Raw genomic sequence first — 22,980 nt, forward strand, 5'->3', positions numbered from 1 at the left:
CCCAGTTGTCAATTACAATTGTCTTTTCCATCTCTTCCCTAAAAGATATGTAGGGAAACAAGAGGGGAGAAATATTTAGCCTTCCTGCTCAGCAAGGGCTATCTTGTCTTGGGCACTGTTTAGAGAGCTCAAAAGAGGCAAAAACGCTTATCTTAAACCCATGGATAAAATGAAGTACATACAAACTCATCTAAAAAGAAAGGCCAGTCAAAGAGCTGTAACAGGCTGTGCCTGGTGGGTGAGCCTGTGACTCCAGCATTTTGGGAGGCCAAAGTGGGAGGATTGCTTGAAATCAGGAGTTCAAGATCAGCCAGGGCAACACAGCAAGACCCTGTCTCTACAAAAATAAAATAATTAGCTGGGCATGGGGGCATGCACCTGTAATGTGGCCCAGCTACTCCAAAGGTTGAGGAAGGAGGATGCTTAAGCCCAGGAGTTCAAGGGTACATACAGTGAGCTATGATTGTGCCATTGCACTCTTACCTTGACAACAGAATGAGACCGTCTCTAAAAATAATTTTTTTTTTTTTTAAAAAAAGAGCTATAACAGAAGGTGCCATTTATGTAAACTCAGCTCTCCTCTTCTCCTATGCTGAACCCAAACCACTTGGTAAGTTGACTTGATCAATTCACTAGGACTGAGAAGCCAGTGAGGGGACAACTGCAGCAGGCTCTCATTTTAGATCCAGAGGGTTTCCCTGGGATGGAGATAACCTGAAAATGAAATGCTCCTCAATGTTAGACAAGCATTGATCTAAGAATCAGCATTCACCTTTTCCTGTGGCAGCTGCCGGGCCGAGAGGAGCGTGGCTGTCTCCTCTCTCCGCCATGGTGTGTACTCGCCCACTGATATCAGTGTACTCCGAAAAGGGGGAGTCATCTGGCAAAAATGTCACTTTGCCTGATGTATTAAAGGCTCCTATTCGACCAGATATTGTGAACTTTGTTCACACCAACTTGTGCAAAAACAACAGACAGCCTTATGCTGTCAGTGAATTAGCAGGTCATCAGACTAGTGCTGTCTTGGGGTACTGGCAGAGCTGTGGCTCGAATTCCCAGAGTTCGAGGTGGTGAGATTCACTGTTCTGGCCAGGGTGCTTTTGGAAATATGTGTCGTGGAGGCCGAATGTTTGCACCAACCAAAACCTGGCACCGTTGGCATCGTAGAGTGAACACAACCCAAAAATGATATGCCATCTGTACTGCCCTGGCTGCCTCAGCCTTACCAGCACTGGTTATGACTAAAGGTCATCGTATTGAGGAAGTTCCTGAACTTCCTTTGGTAGTCGAAGATAAAGTTGAAGGGTACAAGAAGACCAAGGAGGCTGTTTTGCTTCTTAAGAAACTTAAAGCCTGGAATGATATCAAAAAGTTCTATGCCTCTCAGCGAATGAGAGCTGGCAAGGGCAAAATGAGAAACCGTCGCCGTATCCAGCGCAGAGGCCCCTGCATTATCTACAATGAGGATAATGGTATCATCAAGGCCTTCAGAAACATCCCTGGAATTACTCTGCTTAATGTAAGCAAACTGAACATTTTGAAGCTTGCTCCTGGTGGGCATGTGGGACGTTTCTGCATTTGGACCGAAAGTGCTTTCCGGAAGTTAGATGAATTGTATGGCACTTGGCGTAAAGCTGCGTCCCTCAAGAGTAACTACAATCTCCCCATGCACAAGATGATCAATACAGATCTCAGCAGAATCTTGAAAAGCCCAGAGATCCAAAGAGCCCTTCGAGCACCACGCAAGAAGATTCATCGCAGAGTCCTAAAGAAGAACCCACTGAAAAACCTGAGAATCATGTTGAAGCTAAACCCATATGCAAAGACCATGCACCGGAACACCATTCTTCGCCAGGCCAGGAATCACAAGCTCCGGGTGGATAAGGCAGCCGCAGCAGCAGCAGCACTAGAAGCCAAATCAGACAAGAAGGGAGTTGCAGGCAAGAAGCCTGTTGTAGTAGGTAAGAAAGGAAAGAAGGCTGCTGTTGGTGTTAAGAAGCAGAAGAAGCCTCCAGTAGGAAAAAAGGCAGCAGCTACCAAGAAACCAGCCCTTGAAAAGAAGCCAGTAGAAAAGAAACCCACTACAGAGGAAAAGAAGCCTGCTGCATAAACTCTTAAATTTGATTATTCCATAAAGGTCAAATCATTTTGGACAGCTTCTTTTGAATAAAGACCTGATCAAACAGGCAAAAAAAAAAAAAAAAAAAAAGAATCAGCATTCAAGCTGGACAGCAAATCTTCCCTTCAAGGCATTAAGATTTATTGAAAAACTACATACATATTAAAACATCTTTATATACATTTTCCCCATTATAAGATTACAAATATACAAACATGAGTATTGTCAAAGTCAGCATCTTATTAGAAAACTGTTGAAAATCTACAACCTAATTTCATCAATTAAATTGGTATTCCCACCTCCGAATAAACAACTGGCACACTCTCTTCCAACTTCCCAAGTCCAGCTCCTGACACTGAAGCCACAACATTCACATAGAATGTTTTTCCAAAGCAGCACTAATGCTCAGTTCTGAGGGGAAAAACATTTGTTCAAAATTCTGAGAAGCATGTGGTAGCTCAGGGAAAATAGAGAATGATGGCAATTCTCTTCAATAATATTTCTATTAAATTCCATGGTGCTCTTCTCTTAAAATTAGTAATGAAATATTGAAATGTCCATGGACTAGTGAGGGCAATGTATGTAAGCCAGGAGAACGAAATAAATAATGGTTGTTTCTTCTTGTCAGACCCAGAAGGGAGGTCTTTGAACAACAGTGCTTCAAATTAAGAATTCAGTCCCAGGAAAGGTCTCTCTGCCTCATAGACTGTGATGGACGAACACTGGGTGTAACATTTTATGTTCATCCCCAAGCTCCAGAAAATTAGAGCCACAGTCTTTCTGACTTGGGTACCAGTTTAAGTCCTTATAAAGCAGCAAAAATTAATTCAAAATGTGATGCTGCCTTGGGAAGAAGCATACAGGAAAATGAAAGGGGTAAGACTAATACAGCAGCTCATGTATCGGTTCCTAGGTCCTCTAGGAATCTTTCTTTCGGTTGGGCGCAGTGGCTCTCACCTGTAATCCCAGCGCTTTGGGAGGCCAAAGAGGCTGGATCACTTGAGGTCAGTTCAACACCAGCCTGGCTAACGTGGTGAAACCCCGTCTCCACTAACAATACAAAAATTAGCTGGGTGTGGTGGAGCACGCCTGTAGTCCCAGCTACTCAGGAGGCTGAGGCAGGAGAATTGCTTGAACCCAGGAAGCAGCAGTTGCCATGAGCCAAGATTGCACCACTGTACTCTAGCTGGGGCAACAGAGTGAGACTGTCTCAAAAAAAAACAAAAACAACTAATTTTTTGTATTTTTAGTAGAGACGGGGTTTCACCATGTTGACCAGGATGGTCTCGATCTCTTGACCTCGTGATCCACCCGCCTCGGCCTCCCAAAGTGCTGGGATTATAGGCTTGAGCCACCGCGTCCAGCACAAGAGCGAAACTCCGTCTCAAAAAAACAAAAACAAAAACAAAAACAAAAAAACTTTCTTTCACCGAACCCTGGTCATCATGGTACGTATCTCATGGGTGCAAAGTAGTCATTATGGTACTGATTTTCACTTCCTTCTCTAATCTGTAATGTCACAGTTTTCCTACTCTTCTTCTTCCAACCACTTCTATCACAAAGAGATATTAACCCAGGAAGCTGCTAGGATAAAATGTCAGATGTTTAATGGAAGAAGTGACACCTAACCCAAGGCCAGGTGTGGTGGTTCATGCCTGTAATCCCAGAACTTTGGGGGACCAAGGTGAGTGGATCACTTGAGGTCAGGAGTTTTGAGACCAGCCTGGCCAACATGGTGAAACCCCGTCTATACTAAAAATACAAAAATTCGCTTGAACCTGGGAGGTGGAGGTTGCAGTGATCCGAGATCACACCATTGCACCCCAGCCTGGGCAACAGAGTGAGACTCCACCTTAAAAAAAAAAAAAAAAAGAAACCTCACCCAAGTATTCCATGAGTTGTTGACGCTGTAAATACTGCAGAGTTGAGATCAGTGGCCAATCCAGGGACTAATACTAGGAAAAGAGATGTCCAGAGCTGTTCAGTAGAAAGAACTGGAATTTCAGTCTGCAATCTTATTGCATTGATTATGAAGGATCATTGGCTTGTGTCAATTCCAACTCTCAGTGCTAGAAACTTCTCAAGGCAGTCTCAAGGTAGATTCTGGTACCCTTGATGGTGTTAGCTCTCCAAGTATTTGAAGATGCTTTGCTTCAATCCTGAAGTGCTATTATCATCTGTCTTGAGGCGCTTAGGTGAAGGAGAAGTCACGAAAGATGGACCCCTTCTCTTTACCTGAAAGCAGAGAGGGAGTCAGGGCCAGCTTAAGACCTTCATACAAGTACTTACCTTCAACTAGCTCTCAAGCAACTTATAGTTAAATCGTGGATTATTAAAAACAGAAAAAAAGAAAGAAAGAGAAACTTTCTAGGCAAGTTTCAAAGTTGATTACCTACTAGGGGTAGCAATTCTCTTGTACTTTATTGGGGAGTGCAAGATTTCAACACTGCAGCATAAAGCTGTTAAGTCAGAATTTTTGTTTTTAAATTTAAATAAATTCTAGTTTGGGAATCCACCATATTAGTTCTCAAATTCCATACCTGGGACTTAGACAATTCCTTTGCCGCCTCAGTCTTGACGGGAGAAAGTGTATGAAAGACAAAGTTTCTTGAATTTCGAGGAGCACTGGGGTTAAGATCAGAGAGAGCAGCCAGTTTCTGAAGCACAGCTTTGGGCTGGTTTAGCAGCGAGCCTGTCTTCACCTGAGGAAAGACAAGTCATCTAGTATCAAATCCCAAGTGCCAGCTAAAGAATGAAAAGTCCTTCCCTCCCTACCTCCCCCCAGATATTGAGGATACATATTCCTACTCTATTAAAGTAGAAAAGAAATATCGGACTCCTTTAACGTTAACTTTTTCCCTGCAGCCACCTCCCTCCTCTAAATACAGAGACTATTCCCTAAGCTGAACTTGGGCCTTTATAACCCATAGACTAGATATTAGATTAACTACGTTCCCAACTAACCTGATGAGCACTTCCCAGTCTGATGGCTTCAAAAGGATTTCTGAGCAAAGACTTTGATTCTTGAATAACCACAGGGCGACTGGCTGGAAAGAAAAGACAGAGGCCTATTCTGGGAAAAGCTGATTAGAATTACTTTTAAATCTAAACAAACTAAAACATCTTGTACCTAAATCAATATGCTAAAGCCATGGGAACCCTGTTCTATATAATGGTGACTTTGAAACTACAAGAATTGGCTCCAAGAAGAGAGACAACTAAGTTGAACAGTAATCATTTAACAAAAACAAAAGTGGTAAGTGTGTGGAATAGTAAAGAGCTTCATTTCTGGAATTAAATATTCCTGGATTAAAATCCTACCTCTAACACTTAGGTATAAAATCCTGGGCAACTAAATAGAGAAAGCCAGAATTAACTACTCTGAGCCTTAGAATATAAAGTAAAACCAGCTACATATACTCACAAGTACAGTCTCTACTGCCCAATAGTCTAAAGCTAAGTACACTGTTCCCCACCATCTCTATGAAGCTCTTTAAGACAGTATTAGACACAAGCTTATGATTAAGCTGCAACAGCTCCTGAAGGTTAGAGTCACCTCCAAAGCTCTAGCACTAACAATCCAGGGAGCTAGACCCTAAGGAGAAACAAGAGCTCACCATTCTTCTGCAGTGCTTTGGCTGTAACTTTCTTGGCCATTATCATAAACTGACTGTCCTCCCCAACTTCTTCTTCTTCTTCAGCTGTAATTTTCCCCTGCTGTGCCTGAAAATAAAAATCATACAGCATTTTAAAAAAGTCTATAGCCTTCCTAAATAGTTAGCATGGCCTGGATTGTGAAACTAGAGTTCCTGGGGTATCATGTTTTTCTTTTTGCTGCTGCTTTAAATAAAAAAAATTAATCTTAGACAAACGTGAAGAGAATTGTCCATGGTAGCCTTCTCAAAATACAAAAGATAGCTCGAGGATTAAAAAAGATAGCAATATGATGCCTAAGATTTTGAAACTATTATGCCAAGCTAAGATTTTTTTTTTTTTTTTTTTTTTTTTTTGAGGTGGAGTCTTGCTCTAGCCCAGGCTGGAGTGCAGTGGCACAATCTCAGCTTACTGCAACCTCCACCCCCCGGGTCCTGGTTCAAGCAATTCTCCTGCCTCAGCCTCCCGAGTAGCTGGGATTACAGGCATGTGCCACCATACCCAGCTAATTTTTTTATTTTTAGTAGAGATGGGGTTTCACCATGTTGCCTAGGCTGGTCTTGACTCCTGACCTCATGATCTGCCGGCCTTGGCCTCCCAAAGTGCTGGGATTACAGGTGTGAGCCACTGCACCCGGCCAACAAGATTTTGAAACTATCATGACAAGCTAAGTGATAGCCTCATAAACTAGGGTCAGAGTAGGTGAATTCCTACCATGTCCCGAAGCCACTGCTCTCGTTCAATTCGCTCCTTCCTCCACCTGGCCTCTGACTCATCAAGCTGTTCTTCGGTCTGATCATCATCAGAGTCTCTGTGGAACAAGTCCATCTGGGAAGCATCATCTAAACAAAGAGTGAAGGTAATCAGCATTCAGCAATCCTCACAGGAGAGAGTGCTTGGACAGACAAAAAATAAACCCTTATCGTTTACTACATAATGATGTAAACTTTTCCCATCCACTAACAGAAAACAATAGCTATAACTAGGTCTTCCCATAGCCTGTTAGTTTTGCTTGCCATTTGCCATGTGAAACTGGACAAACGAGCACATTGTAACTATTTGCTTTTAAAGGCAACAACCAAGATACCTATGTTTTTCCATCGAAACTTCCTGATTCGCCCAGGACCATCACTGTGCAGATCCCCATCAGCAAGGTACCTCTCTTGGTATAAACGTAGCTGTCGCTTATCATCATCCAACATAGTTTTCCTATAATAGGAGAAATAAGGTGTTCAAAACAAGGACCATTCTGGCTGGTTATAGGGCCTGTCTTATGATATAGCCTGCTACTCAGAAGGGCTTCCTGGGATACTGACATGTGTATTTTCTTGATTTGACTCTGTAGTTCCTCATCAGAAGGAAGTACTTCATCAATTATGTCCTCTTCATATTCATCAATCTCTTCCCCATCATACTCATCTTCACTTCCCACATCACTTCCTGACACCTCTGCTTCATCTTCCAGGTATTTCCTCAACCTCCTAGAAAGCAATTTTGAGAATTAGGAAATGTAACAATGAATACGCTCACAGAATATGGAAGCAGAGAAAAGCAGAACACAGAGCCTCTTCTAATAATAATAATAAACATAATACATTTTGATAATATTTAAATTTTTTTTGTAATAGTCTCCTACTTGATGGTTTGACTTAATGATTTTGCAACTTTACCATGGCATGAACGTGATTTGCACTTAGTATGTTTCTAAATTTATAATGGAGTTATATCTGGATAAGCCAAAAGTGCATTTTCGACTTATGGCAGATTGATCAGGATACAGCTCCATTGTAAGATGTGGAGCATCTATATTTAAAAGTTGATCACTTAATATGTCCTATGTGCTAATAACTGTGCTTTACAACTATTAACATCTTATCTTAGGAACGGGTACTATTATTCTCTTCATTTTACAGTTGAGGGAACTGAGCCTCAGAAAGATTAAATTTATCCAAGGTCACATAGCTAGAAGGTAGCAGAGCCTGGATTCAACTTAGATTGGGTGACTTGAAAGCCAGAAAACTCTTAATCTCTTCTACATGCATTAGAATACCTGCTGGAAGGTTCAAACTATTTTGTTTTGCATTTGAGCACACCAGCTTTAAGAGAGAAACTGGAGATGATGTGGTGTAGAAAGGTAATAAACTGGGATCTTCTTAGTCTACCAAATCTTGACCCCCATATTAGAAGGAAGACTAAGGCTCAGAGCTCCTCGTTACTAATTAGTTACTTTTTCTGATTTCAGCTCCCCTTGAGAACAAATATGCTATCACCCTGGGTTCTAAGTCTTCTTGGTCCCATGTGGTCCAAAATGGCAGAAGTTTGGTGGCTTTCTGAAAACTGATTTTTATCAAAGACCTATACTGTATTTTCTTTTCTTTTCTTTTCTTTTGAGATGAAGTCTTACTCTGTTGTCCAGGCTGGAGTACAGTGGCACCATCTTGGCTCACTGCAACCTTCACCTTCTGGGTTCAAGCAATTCTCATGCTTCAACCTCCCAAGTAGCTGGGATTATAGGTGCGTGCCACCATGCCTAGCTAAATTATTTTTTGGGTTTTTTTTTTTGTTTTTTTTTTTGAGACAGAGTTTCTTTCACTCTTGTTGCCCAGGCTGGAGTACAATGGTGCAATCTCGGCTCACTGCAACGTCCACCTTCCGGATTCAAGCGATTCTTCTACCTCAGCTTCCCGAGTAGCTAGGATTAGCATGCGCCACCACGCCTGGCTAATTTTGTATTTTTAGTAGAGACAGGGTTTCTCCATGTTGGTCAGGCTGGTCTTGAACTCCTGACCTCAGGTGACCTGCTCACCTTGGCCTCCAAAGTGTTGGGATTACAGGCATGAGCCACCGTGCCTGGCCTTGTTTTTCTTTTTTTTTTTGTAAAGTAGAGACAGGATTTCACCATGTTGGCCAGGGTGGTCTTGGTCTCCTGACCTCAGGTGATCTGTCCACCTCAGCCTCCCAAAGTGCTGAGATTACAGGCGTGAGCCACCGTGCCCAGCCTATACTGTATTTTCTTTCTTTTTTTTTTTTTTTTTTTGAGTCGGAGTTTTGCTCTTGTTACCCAGGCTGGAGTGCAATGGCGTGATCTCGGCTCACCGCAACCTCCGCCTCCTGGGTTCAGGCAATTCTCCTGCCTCAGCCTCCTGAGTAGCTGGGATTACAGGCACGCACCACCATGCCGAGCTAATTTTTGTATTTTTAGTAGAGACGGGGTTTCACCATGTTGACCAGGATGGTCTCGATCTCTTGACCTCGTGATCCACCCGCCTCAGCCTCCCAAAGTGCTGGGATTACAGGCGTGAGCCACCGCGTCCGGCTACTGTATTTTCTTAAAGCTAAATTCTTCTAAATCTTAGGGTTCCTGGAAAATCCCTTCAGAGGCCACTAGTCACTAGGTTTCCGAAACTTCCCACTTACCATCTTTGAACAGTGCAACTTTTATCTGTCATTCTTTATAAGATTTTATTTGAATAAAGAGCTCTGCAGTTAAGAACTACTACCTTAGAAAAATCTATGGATGACCTAAAGCTGTATGAGAGTTAATCTGACAGGTGACAAATGAAAACCCAAAATGAATCTTAATAGAATGAAATGATGGGGGCCGGGCGCAGTGGCTCAAGCCTGTAATCCCAGCACTTTGGGAGGCCGAGGCGGGTGGATCACGAGGTCAAGAGATCGAGACCATCCTGGTCAACATGGTGAAACCCCGTCTCTACTAAAACTACAAAAAATTAGCTGGGCATGGTGGCGCGTGCCTGTAGTCCCAACTACTCAGGAGGCTGAGGCAGGAGAATTGCTTGAACCCAGGAGGCGGAGGTTGCGGTGAGCCGAGATAGCGCCATTGCACTCCAGCCTGGGTAACAAGAGCGAAACTCCGTCTCCAAAAAAAAAAAAAAAGAATGAAATGATGGGATAAAAGCAACCATATAAATCTAACAGGGATCAATACAATGTCCTATATGTGAATTCCAAGTCATTCATATACAATATAACATTAAATACCTATTAGAATTGTCTTTATAAAACTTTTTTTAACATCATAGGAAAATGTTTCTGGATATGCTAAGTAGGGAAAAAAGCAAGATGCAAAATTATACATATAAAAAGACTGTATAAATCTCAACTTATAAAAATATATGCATAAAAAGATTAAGAGGAACTAACTTTTTTTTTTTTTTTTTTTTGAGATAGAATCTCACTCTGCCGCCAGGCTGGAGTGCAGTGGTGCGCCATCTCGGCTCACTGCAATCTCCACCTCCTCGGTTGAAGCGATTCTCCTGCCTCAGCCTCCCGAATAGCTGAGACTATAGGCGTGCACCATTGCACCCAGCTAATTTTTGTATTTTTTAGTAGAGACAGGGTTTTACCATATTGGCCAGGATGATCTTGATCTCTTGACCTTGTGATCTGCCTGCCTTGGCTTTCTAAAATGCTGGGATTAGAGGCGTGAGGCACCTGGCCCAGCACTAACTTTCATTTATATCCTGGATGGTGGATACAGATAACTTTTTATTTATATATTTCTGTATTCTTTTCTTTTGGGTGGGGGGATGGAGTTTCTCTCTTGTAGCCCAGACTGGAATGCAATGACCTTATCTCAGCTCACTGCAACCTCCACCTCCCACTTTCAAGCGATTCTCCAGCCATGCCTCCTAAATAGCTGGAATTTTACAGGTGCCCACTACCACACCCAGATAATTTTATATTTTTAGTAGAGACAGGGTCTTGCCATGTTGGCCAGGCTGGTGTCAAACTCCTGACCTTAGGTGATCCACCCACCTCAGCCTCCCAAAGTGCTGAGATTATAGGTGTGAGCCACCGTGCCCAGCTTGTATTCTTTTAAATATCCTAAAATAAATATTTTACTTTCATGACCAGAACAACAAATCATTAAAAAAATAAGCTGGGCCTGGTGGCTCATGCCTGTAATCCCAGACTTTGGGAAGCCAAGGCAGGAGGATCACTTGAGGCCAGGAGTTTAAGACCAGCCTGGGAACAAACCAAGGCCCTGTCTCTACAAAAAATAAAAAGAATTAGCTATGTGTGATGACACATGCCTGTGGTCCTAGCTACTTGGGAAGCTGAGGTAGGAAGCTTTAAGTTAAAAGGTGGCAAACTACAACTCAACTCTTAGGGGAAATTTCACCTAATCTAAGTTGAATCCAGGCTCTGCTACCTTCCAGCTATGTGACCTTGGGTAAATTTAATCATTCTAAGGCTCGGTACCTTCAACTGTAAAATGAAGGGAATAACAGTACCCACTCATAAGATAATTTTTTTTTTTTTTTTTAGATAGAGTCTTGCTCTGTCACCCAGGCTGGAGTGCAACAAGGCTAACTGCAACCTCCACCTCCCAAGTAGCTGGCACTAAGGCGCCCGCCACCACGCCCAGCTAATTTTTGTATTTTTAGTAGAGACAGGGTTTCACCATGTTGGTCACGCTGATCTCAAACTCCTGACCTTGAGTGATATGCCCTCCTTGGCCTCCCAAAGTGTTGGGATTATAGGCGTGAGCCACTGCACCTGGGCTAAGATAATATATGTTAATGCCTGTAAAGTACAGTTATTAGCATATAGTACATATTAAGTGATCAAATTTTTTTTTTTTTTTTTGAGACAGTCTCGCTTTGTTGCTCAGGCTGGTGTGCAATGGCATAATCTCGGCTCATTGCAACCTCTGCCTCCCAGGTTCAAGCGATTCTCCCTGCCTCAGCCTTCCAAGTAGCTGGGACTACAGGTGCCCACTATCAAGCCCAGCTAATTTTTATATTTTTAGTAGAGATGGGGTTTCACCATGCTGGCCAGGCTGGTCTTGACCTCCTGACCTCAGGTGATCCACCCATCTCAGCTTCCCAAAGTGCTGGGATTACTGGTATGAGCCACCGTGCCCAGCCAGAATTTCCATTTTAAGGTTGAATACTCCATTGCATATATATACCTCATTTTGTTTACCCATTCAAAGTGCTGGGATTACAGGCTCGAGCCACCACGGCCAGCCTAGTGATTAACTTTTAAATACAGCTTAAGGAATGGACATAGTAATGGCACCTACATTTGCCTTTTCAACTTCTCAGATCGCTTCAGGAGTTCTTCTTCATCATCATCTTCATGGTCTTCTAGTGCCAGATCTTCATTACCAGAGTCACTGTGTTCATCCTACAAAATCAGCATCACTTCCAAATTATGCAGAATAAAATGTGTCCTTAACAAAAACAGGATTTATAAACATCTGCCCAAACACCAAAAATTCTAGAAAATTGTTTCTTATAAGATGCTAAACTTAGAATTCTTAAGAACTGAGGGAAAAAAACCCAAGGGCAGCAATACATGAAGCTCAGTTATGATTACTTTGTTCCTTTCATACTTACCTCATCACTATCAAACTCATTATCATTTGAAACAAGCCGAAAGTCTCCAAATTCCTCCTCCTCATCTTCTTCTTCCCTAAAATGCAAATCAATGAATCAATAAATAAGTTGTTAAAAGCAAACTACAAGTAATCAGACAAGTTAGGAATTAAAAAAAAATTGTGTGTGTGTGTGTGTTTTTTTTTTTTTTTTCTGAGATACTCTTGGTCTGTTACCCCAGCTGGAGTATAGTGGCACCACCTCAGCTCACTGCAACCTCCACCTCCAGGGTTCAAGTGATCCTCCCACATCAGCCTCCCAAGTAGCTGGGACCAGAGGTCCAAGCCACCATGCTCAGCTAATTTTTGTAGAGACAGATTTCACTATGTTGCCCAGGTACATCTTGAATTCCTGGGCTCAAGCAATCTGCTTGCCTTGGTCTCCCAAAGTACTGGGATTACAGGTATGAGCCACCTTGCCCAGCAAAATTTAAAACTTTTACTAGCATCAATGATCTCTTCAAGAAACAGGGGAAAAATTTTTTTAATTTTCAGTTGTGGTAAAATATACAGTATATAGTTCAGTAGTGTTAAGTACATTCACATTGTTAAGCAATCTCCAGAACTCTTTTCACCTTGCAAAACTAAAACTCTATACCCATTAAACTCTCCATTTCCCCATAGTCTCAGTACCTGGCAATCACCATTCTACTTTCTGTCTCTATGCATCTGACTAAGTATCTCATGTAAGTGAACTCATACAGTATTTGTCTTTTGGTGACTGGCTTATTTCTCTTAGCAAACATCCTAAGGTTCATCCATGTTGTAGTAAGTGTCAGAATTTCCTTTTTTTTTTGAGACAGGATCTTGCTCTGTTGCCCAGAAGTGGCGCAATCATGGCTCACTGCAGCATTGACCTCCCAGGCTCTCACCCCGACCCCTGAATGCCCAGCTAATTTTAGTATTTTTTGTAGGGATGGAGTTTTGCCATATTGTCCAGGCTGGTCTCAAACTACTAGGCTCAAGTGATGCACCCACCTTAGCCTCCCAAAGTGCTAGGATTACAGGTGTGAACCACCATGCCCAGCCAGAATTTCCATTTCAAGGTTGAATATTCCATTGCATGTATATACCACATTTTGTTTACCCATTCATCTGTCAACAGACATAGGCTGCTTCCATGTTTTGACTACTTACTGTGAATAATGCTGCTTTGAACATAGGATGCAAATATCTATTCAAGTCCCACCTTTACTTTTTTGGGGCATAGACTAAAAAGTGAAATTGCTGGATCATATGGTCATTCTATTTTTTTTTTTTCTTTTTAGACTGAGTTTTGCTCTTGTTGCCCAGGTTGGAGTGTAATGGCACAATCTCGGCTCACTGCAACCTCTGCCTCCTGGGTTCAAGCAATTCTCCTACCTCAGCCTCCAAGTAGCTAGGATTACAGGTATGTACCACCATGCCCAGCTAATTTTTTATATTTAGTAGAAACAGGGTTTCACCATGTTGGTCAGGCTAATCTTGAACTCCTGATCTCAGGTGTCCACCTGCCTCGGCCTGCCAAAGTGCTGGGATTACAGGTGTGAGCCACCACAGCTGTCTCTATTTTTAATTTTTGAAGAGCCTTCATACAACTTTCCCTAGCTGCTGCACTATTTTACCTTCTCACCAATAATACACAAGGTTTCCAATTTCTCCACATTCTTACTAACACTTTTTGGGTTTTTTTTTTTTTTGATAAAAGTCATCTTAATGGGTGTATCACTGTGGTTTCGATTGGCATTTTTCTAATTATTAATGATGTTAAATATCTTTCATATTCTTGCCTTTTTTACCTTGTTCCCCATGAAAGCATTATAATTTGTTTACTCGGCATATATGATACTCAAATCCATTGCAAGATTCTCAGAAAAGGTACAAACCCCTTAAGATGATCAGTTATTGCTAACCTCAGAGAACCTGACCTCAAGATTTTATCAAAAGGCCAGGCCTTCCCAAGTTCCCAGCAATCTGAGACTTACCTGTCTGTTGGAAAAGAGCCTGAGCAAAGAGCAAGTGCTTCTTCCATTGGATCACCCATGCTGCTCTCCTTCTCCTGTTTATTTAATTCTGATGAGCCCAGAGTAGAGGCATCTACAACACAACAAGGATAAGATGTGTCACCAAGGAATGACAGCTTTATACTCTTTTCCCAGCCATCTAAAGTCATGCCAGCTCGATACAGTTCTAAGGTAAGCTTGCCAAGAAGAGCCTACCGTCTATTCATTCAAAAAATCCTAATTTAGTGCTTACTATTTGCCATATGTGCCAAGCCACCAGGGATACAGTAATGAACAAACAACTATCCCAGGTCTCATAGAGCTTATGTTCTATCTACCAGGTGTGTGCATTGAGGGCAGGAGACAGGAAATAAATTAACATTTATATGAAATTTATTATACATCAGACACTGTTCTAAACTTTTAACACATGTTAATCATAAATGACGTATCATATGGGCAAAGCTAAAACAGTCTTAAGTTGATACTTTACCATGCTAAGAAAGTAAGAGTTCTAAATGTCAGGGCGCTAAGCAGTGAATTCAATTTATATACAAGATTCTGTCACAGCCCTGTTTTCTGTGAACTTTTCATCTGAGGGTAAGGGGCTTCTTTTCTTTTTTATTTTTAGGCAGGGTCTCTGTCACCCAGGCTGGAGTGCAGTGCTGTGATCTCAGCTCACTGCAACCTCCAATTTCTGGGTTCAAGAGCTCCTCCCACCTTAGCCTCCCAAGTAGCTGGGACCACAGGCACATGCTGCCATGCCCGGCTAATTTCTTTTTTTTTTTCCAGACGTGGATTTGCCATGTTGCCCAGGCTGGTCTCAAACTTCTGAGCTCAAGCAATCCACCCAACTCAGCCTCCCAAAGTTCTAGGATTACAGGTGTGAGCCACAGCACCTGGCTAGGGAATTCTTTTAAAGGACACGGATACCTGGGTGTGGTAAGCCTGATGCTCTCTGTTGGATATTTACCCTGAGAAGTGAATTTTCCTGAACAAAGGTTCAGAAGTTCCTCCATGTTCTCTTTCTTGTCACTCTTCCTGTGTAGCTGTTTTTCAGCCTGAGACGTAAACTTTCCAGTACACAAATCCAACAGCTCATCCATGTTGGCATCCATGGCATTCTCATCCATACTGGCCAATGGCAATTGAGGCTTCAAAGCTTGGTACTGATCCCTGTGGTTTCTAACATTTAAGAACCTACAAGCCAATGAGCACAATACATAGTATAAATATTCCTTAGAGAAATGGCAAAGTAGGGGGTGAAAAACCACTAAACTCATTTCCAATACCAGTTAAAAGCTGAATCTCAAACCAGAAAGCAAAAGATTCAAACTTTAGGCTTGTGTTAATCTAAAGAGGGAGGGAAAAGTTTTGTGAAAGAATAAAATATTACTCAAAAGGTAAAGTGTTAAGAATAACTTTTAGCTTCAGAGGATGCTAGAGGAGGGCTTGGCATTATATCCTGTAATGTGTCACCAGTCTGTGAATTCTCAATCGTATCCAACAATAAAATAGCAGGATGGATACAGGGAAATGTGCTGACCTTACAATACAAGATCTATGCATTTCAAACAAGACAGAAACTGAAAGACCAGAATGTCAGCAAGAGCTATTTATGTTTTATTCTCTGGACAGACTTTGCTCAAACTTACAGAATGTAATACTAATGGTCTGTACACCTTCTCTTTCTCAGAAGAGAAAGCACAGATGGAGTGACAGAAGCTCACTTATTTTTAAACAAAATGAAGCAGTACCCAGCACTATTCCCACCCACAGAAACACAAAACTACCTACCCATCTGCATCCAACAGTTGGCTCTGAGTGTCATCTTCTAAACAGAACTGGAAGTCTCCTGCTCCTAGGAAAAGTGTCTTAGGTTCTGGGGAGGCGTTATACAGATCCTGGGAATCCTCTATGGGAAGTGAAGGCTCAGACAGTTTCCCTGAACTCTGGTACCCAAACAAAAACAAACAATAACACAACATTTTACAAATGTCATTCATTGTCATGACAACAACAGAAGTTGCTATTTGCAAAATTCAATCTACTCTCCAGCAATTGCAGTTGAGGAGGACAATACACAGCCATCAGAAGCATAAAGAAAAATACCTCCAAGAAAGTAAGAATACTGGATGAAGCTTGTTTTTAATACACAAAGAGGGTGGATTTTTTAAACTGAACACACATAAGCTCAGTACCAATGCGGTGGGAGTTGGTTGGCTGGGACACACTTTATTTAGCAATGTGGGAAGCAAAGAGAGGAGGAGATTAGAAAAACCATTACCATCTTACCTTAGAAGCTGAGCTGACCAAACTGGCTCGAAATAGCCCAGGGGAAGGAGATCTGAATCCTCCTGCTGTAGGTAAAAAACTGGTCCCACGGCCTGTTTGTCTGTTGCAAGGCTGATAGGATGGAATCGTGGAGCCAATCAGCTCAAAGCTGCTATTGTGGCTGCTCTCCTTTGTTAGCAATGAACATGAATCATCCTCATCTAAAGAAAGAGAAACACCTTTTAAGTGCATGATTACAGAAATAAGGTGGATTTGTTTAGGAAAAAGAGTTGAGGATGAAACTGTCAGATAAAATTCATAGGCAAACCCCTAGAGTTATATGTTCCAAAACATTAAGTTAAAGGTAAATTACGGTACTAAGATAGCATTATGTAATCAGCGCTTATTACTCTGAGCAGTGACATTTGAAAGTTCTCTTCTTTTTTTTTTTTTTGGAGACGGAGTGTTGCTCCGTCTTTCAGGCTGGAGTGCAGTAGTGCTCACTGAAACCTCCACCTCCTGGGTTCAAGCGATTCTCCTGCCTCAGCCTCCCAAGTAGCTGGGACAATAGGCACATGCCACCATGCCCGGCTAATTTTTTGTACTTTTGGTACAGACAGGGTTTCACTGTTTTAGACAGGATGGTCTCAATCTCCTGACCTTGTGATCCAGCTTGGCCTCAGCCTCCCAAAGTGCTGGCATTACAGATGTGACCCACTGTACCTGGCCAAAAGTTCTCTTCTTTCTCTTATCCTGCCTAATGCCTATAATCACACTCTTCATTATCCAATTATACGTCTTCCTTTGATCTACATACAGAAATATTTCATTGCTCACTCAATCAACACATATTCACTAAGGACATTATGTGCCATGGCCTACTATAAATAAACCGCAAGTTTTCAAAAAATAGACCAAGAAAAATATTCTAATTCATAAACCGCTTTAACTGCCACATGAGAGACTGGGAAGTGACCAGATTAAAAAAAAAAAAAAAAGGAAACTTACAGTACTGCAGTCCCTAAATATCAAAGCTGAGGGACAAAAGAAATGTCAAGTTCTGCACAAGAATCACTACTTACTTACCCAGTTTGTTAGGCCGTTTGCCTGAGTTTTCATCTGTTTCTGATTTTTCTTCAGCAGGAAAGTAACTGCAAAATAAGAAGGTAAATTGGTTCAGTATCTTTTCTTACCTTTTACAGGAGGGACAAATCCAAGGCAATTTTATATTTTTTTAGAGAAAATCACTTACCCCATCTTGGAAGAGCTGTCCTTAAATAGAAGTAAAGTAGAATCTGACGAGAGAGACTTGGGAACGGAGAGGAAGCCAACTGACTTGCCAACTTCACTACTGCCATCATTATTTTCTTTATCCATTTCTTTTTCATCTTTGGTTTCTATTTCTTCACTACTAAGAAGGAACTCTGCAATCTTTACCAGTCATGCCACCACAAAACAAAATAATACAAGTCAAAAAATTTAAAAGCAAATAAACCGTTAGCCTGAAATATGGCTGCTTGGTTACAGGTCACATCTTAAATTCAAAAAGGTCAACTTGAAGGAAGTTCCATATGACCGTGATCAACACAATTTTCCCTGATACTTCTAGAACTTGTTTGTATTGCTTTTTAACTTTTACCCTCCAGAAATTGCTAAGATTATGAAGGACAACTGCATTATCATTTTATTGATGCAGTAAGAGGTTAAACAATCAGTTTGCAGGCTAACTACTGATCACAGACAAAGCACAGACTGGGATAGGCTCTACAGTTCAGCCATTGCTTTCTTTCTCCTTTACCCCAAATTAAATATTAACTCAAGTTGCTGGGCGTGGTGGCTCAGCACTCTGGGAGGTCACAACAATGGGAGGAACGCTTGAGGCCAGGAGTTCAAGACCAGCCTGGTCAACATAATGAGACCCTCTTCTCTTAAAAAAATAAATAAATAAACATAAATTAAAAAAAAAATTAACTAAAGTGATCCCAGCATACAAAAAGGAAAGCCTTTTCCCCCCTCTTTTTTTGAGATGAGTCTCACTCTGTCACTCAGGCTAGAATGCAGTGGCACAATCTCGGCTCACTGTAACCTTCACTGCCCAAGTTCAAGCAATTCTCCTGCCTCAGTCTCCCGAGTAGCTGGGACTACAGGTGTGTGTCACCACACCCAGTTAATTTTTGTATTTTTAGTAGAAATGGAGCTTCACCATGTTGGCCAGGTTGTTCTCAAACTCCTGACCTCAGATGATCTGCCCACCTCAGCCTCCCAAAGTGCTGGGATTACAGGCGTGAGTCACTGCACAAGACCCAAAAAGGAAAGCTTTTTAATACTTAACAATCGTTATCATCATCTGTCTTCCCGAGGCAGAAAACAATACTATGGAATAAGGGCAAGAGGCTCTTCTACAAATGCCTTCTTCAACAAAGAATGAAAATAACTCAGAAAGACCTCTGCCTCCTTGAGAATTTACTCTAGACCTCAATCTGGCCAAGGTTAAGACTGCTTTTTAATCTGATAGAGAAACCTAAATAAACAACAAAGATAAAATTTCCATTTTTAATATTAGCATTATTATATTAAAACATATAAACAAACAGGTGGAAGCCAAGCCAATGGTATTCTGTCAGTACCATTGAATACCTGTATTGATATATAATAATGATATTCAATGGTACTGAACATCTAAAGATATTCAATGGTACTGACAGAACTGAATGTACTAAGATTTAGGCATATATGAGGTAGTTATCCTTGCCATGCCCCAAAACCTCTTATACAATTGAACATGCTTATTATACTCTTATTCAAATCTGACTTTTTCTTTCATATTCACCATGACCAAGTAACAAAACAACATAATTGCCAGAAACCTCCTGATTTCCTTCTTCTTCCTCTTCTTTCTCCTCCTCTTCCTCTAGTTCTTCCTCTTCTTCCTCTACCTCATCTTCTCCATCTTCCTCAGACTCATCTGTCATTTCTTCCTCTTCCTCCGCTTCTTCCTCAAACCCATCTTCATTATCTAATTTAAATAGTGCTTGGCGCTTCTGGCGTTCCTCAAACCTTCGGAGTTTCATTGCCTCTTGCAGTTTAGCTTTTAGCACCTGAAGCTTTTCACCTGAACAGAAATATGTAGAAATGCTCTAGTCATAATACAACAATTAAGTATGCATTTCAGGCACCTCCAGAAGTATGCTAGTCACATCCCAAAAGGAAAATCTGAGACCTTAGTATTCTGGGCTTTTTTGCTATTTGAACACATGAGGATTATGAATTGAAGTATCAAAGAGAACTTCTGCTCCCTGGGATAGTATACCACTCAGGGATTATAAAATTGTTGTTCAAAAGAGAAAAAAGGGGTTTAGGGAGTGGAGCTTCAAAAGTCTGTGACTCAAAAGCCATGAAGAAAAACACATAAATTTACCTATGTTAAAGAAAAAAAGAAACAACTCAAGAGTAAAATGGGTAAATGATATGAACTGGCAGTGCACAGAAAAATAAACATATATTGTTGATAACAAATTAAAAGTAATGCTTAACCTCACTGCTAATTAAAGAGCTACAGATCAAAATAATGAGATACCATTTTCAACATGTTCGGCAAAAATTAGGTTTGATAATACCTATTATTAACAAGAGGAAACAGGAACTCATACACTGTGATTCAGAGTGGTAGAACCATTCTGAAACCATTATGGATGACATACATCAGAATGTGATATATATAACAACAATTCTACTGTAAGGAATTTTGCAACTAATATACCAACATATATCTGATACTATCATGCAACACTGGTATGCAACAGCAAAAACTGGAACAAATAAGACATCCATCAATAGGAGTATGGTTTCATGAGTCATGTTGTATTCATTCAATGGAATATTATGTGGCCATTTAAAAAAAGCCTCAAAAACAACATAAGGTGGATCTGAGCTCTGGAGTTGGGTGGTCTGGATTAGACCACTGGTCCTATCATTTATTAGCTGTGTAAACTTGAGCAAATGGCTTAAGTGCTCTGCATATCAGTTTCTTCATATACAAAATAAAGATACTAATGTTATTTACCTCATAGCGTTGTAAGGATTAAATGAGATAAAACATATAAAGCACCTAGAACAATGTCTGACAGGAAGTAAATGTTCAATGCTACACACGTTCACAAAAAATGGTACATGGATAAAATACTCCTATAAGGACACACAAGAAATTGTTAATAGTTATCTTTGGGAAGACTAATTTTTCATTTAATACCTTTTTTTTCAGTGTTTAAAACTGTTTTCCATGTGATACATTACTTATGATTTCAAGGTGGGGGTGAGAGCTGTCCTTAATACAGTTTTAAAACAAAAAGCAGATTACAAAGCAGAATGCATGTTATGATCACATTATTAGGTGAGTTGTTTTGTTTTGGGTTTTTTGAGACAGGGTCTCTCTCTGTCGCCTAGGCTGGAGTGCAGTGCCACAATCATGATTCATTGCAACCTCAACCTCCTGGCTCAATTTATCCTCCCGTCTCAGCCTCCCAAGTATCTGGGGCCACACGTGCATGCCACCATGCCTGGATAATTTTTTTTTTGGTAGAGATGAGGGCTCACCATGTTGCCCAGGTTGGTCTCCAACTCCTGAGCTCAAGTGATCCTCCTGCTTTGGCCTTCCAAAGTTCTAGGATTACAGGTGTGAGCCACTGCACCCGGCCCTGTTTTGTTTGTTTTTGTTTAAATACATATACATATGTGCAAAGAAGAGAGTTTAAAAGGATACACAATATGGTTATAGAACCTGTCTCTGATAGATTAAGTTTTTTGTTTATTCTATATATTTTTCTATAATGGATATTATTTTTTATAAGACAAATGATATTTTAAAAAATAAAGCCAGCTTGTCCACCCCGCACCTCTAGGTGTGCTACACGTGAATCATGCCAGAGATACTCCTGTCCAAAGTCTCGAAGGAAAAATATTCTATAACTTTTCATTATAAGGTTTTCAATAGCCATGAAGATCTGCTAGAATACAAAGCAAAAACCAAAAACAAAACCTGTGGGCTCAAATACCTGGTTTTGTGTGGCTTGCTCCTTCCAGCTTCTTAGGTGCCAAAGTCACAGATACCACATCTGCTTTTAGCTCTTCCTTTCCATCAGTGCCCACGTCTTTCACTATGACGTTCACATTCACTGTATGACCAGCCCTGGGTTTGGCTGCTGGATTAGCATGCTTCCAGAAACGCTGCTTCAAGGCTTCCAGTTCTAAACCCAAACACCAACCGGTGTGTCAGTTTGCCACGTTCAGAACTCTTTCCTTTAAGACTTATTAGCTAAGTTTTTTTTTAGCTGAACAATGATGAGGAAAACCACAAACACAAAGAAATAAAAAATCCCTTGCTATTAACTCCTGAGTCAAATTCATACAACTTAACCCAAACTAATGGACTGTTCCAACAATTCTTCCTCAATATTTCAAAAATCAGACTTTTAAGACAGAAATTTATACCTGAAATTTCCAAATATGTGCAATTCTCTTGAACATTCTTTAAAAACTCTTTAAAAGTATTAAACTGGTAGGAAAAAAATACTACATATCTCAACTATTCAAGGGCTTAATTTTCCATGGGTTTTAGTCTCCTTTTTAAAATTCCCTATTTGTTGTTGTTTGTTTTTGTTTTGAGACGGAGTCTCATTTTGTTGCCCAGACTGGAGTGCAGTGATGTGATCTCAGCTCACTGCAACCTCCATCTCCCAGGTTCCAGTGATTCTCCTGCCTCAGCCTCCTGAGTAGCTGGGATTACAGGAGAGCTCTACCATGGCCAGCTAATTTTTTTATATTTTTAGTAGGGACAGGGTTTCACCATGTTGCCCAGGCTGGTCTTGAACTCCTGACCTCAGGTGATCTGCCCACCTCAGCCTCCCAAAGTGCTGGGATTACAGGTGTGAGCCACCACGCCCAGCCAAGTTTTGTATTTCTTTAGAGACAGGTTTTTGCCGTGTTGCCCAGGCTGGTCTTGAACTCCAAGACTGAAGTGATCCACTCTCCTCAGCCTCCCAAAGTTCTAGGGTTACAGATGTGAGCCATCATACCCAGCCACTTTTCATTTTTCTTTTTAGAGACAGGGTCTTGCTCTATTGCTCAGGCTGGAGTGCAATGGTGCAGTCACAGCTCACTGCAAACTTGACCTCCTGGGTTTAAGCATTCCTTCTACCTCAGCCTCCCAAGCTAGGACTACAGGTGCATGTCACCACACCTGGCTTTTTAATTTTTTTGTAGAGACAAGAACTCGCTATGTTGCCCAAGCTAGTCCCAAACGCCTGGCCTCAAAGCAATCTTCCCACCTCAGTTTCCCAAAGTGCTGGGACTATTAAGCATGAAACTTTGGTTAATTTTTGAAAATGCACTCAAATCATACTTCAGTATTTTTGTAACTAGGATCTAGATTTTTTTTCCCCCTAGAAGGTCTTACTAGAAAAAGAGAAAAATGAAAGAAATCTTTTTATCCTGAGGTCCCCAACATTATCAGCAGCAAAAACCCAACTCTAAAGGATGGTATGTTTACA

The 22,980-nt window shown here is 41.1% G+C and overlaps 1 protein-coding gene and 1 pseudogene across 2 annotated transcripts in view; one reads left to right on the forward strand and one right to left on the reverse strand.

Moving 5' to 3' along the window:
* The first annotated feature begins 790 nt into the window (after positions 1-790).
* LOC116529272 lies at positions 791-2,209 on the forward strand (annotated as a pseudogene). Its single transcript, XR_004259446.1, has one exon. The product of XR_004259446.1 is annotated as a 60S ribosomal protein L4 pseudogene (transcript).
* Positions 2,210-3,913: 1,704 nt separating this feature from the next.
* Positions 3,914-22,980, reverse strand: part of CLSPN (claspin) — a 35,881-nt gene continuing 16,814 nt past the window's right edge. The window contains exons 9-25 of the mRNA XM_032246920.1: positions 21,487-21,678; positions 19,303-19,547; positions 17,688-17,866; positions 17,522-17,586; positions 16,457-16,656; positions 15,959-16,113; positions 15,135-15,361; positions 14,144-14,255; positions 12,142-12,217; positions 11,826-11,929; positions 7,090-7,254; positions 6,861-6,982; positions 6,488-6,615; positions 5,737-5,842; positions 5,084-5,166; positions 4,660-4,821; positions 3,914-4,354 (exon numbers count right to left, since the gene is read on the reverse strand). Coding sequence (XP_032102811.1) covers positions 4,241-4,354; positions 4,660-4,821; positions 5,084-5,166; positions 5,737-5,842; positions 6,488-6,615; positions 6,861-6,982; positions 7,090-7,254; positions 11,826-11,929; positions 12,142-12,217; positions 14,144-14,255; positions 15,135-15,361; positions 15,959-16,113; positions 16,457-16,656; positions 17,522-17,586; positions 17,688-17,866; positions 19,303-19,547; positions 21,487-21,678 — 2,435 coding nt within the window. The 3' untranslated portion in view covers positions 3,914-4,240. The remainder of the gene's footprint in view (positions 4,355-4,659; positions 4,822-5,083; positions 5,167-5,736; positions 5,843-6,487; positions 6,616-6,860; positions 6,983-7,089; positions 7,255-11,825; positions 11,930-12,141; positions 12,218-14,143; positions 14,256-15,134; positions 15,362-15,958; positions 16,114-16,456; positions 16,657-17,521; positions 17,587-17,687; positions 17,867-19,302; positions 19,548-21,486; positions 21,679-22,980) is intronic.

The sequence above is a fragment of the Sapajus apella genome, unplaced genomic scaffold, assembly GCF_009761245.1.
Source record: "Sapajus apella isolate SASKATOON/1434 unplaced genomic scaffold, GSC_monkey_1.0 scaffold62, whole genome shotgun sequence".
Lineage (NCBI taxonomy): Eukaryota > Metazoa > Chordata > Mammalia > Primates > Cebidae > Sapajus > Sapajus apella.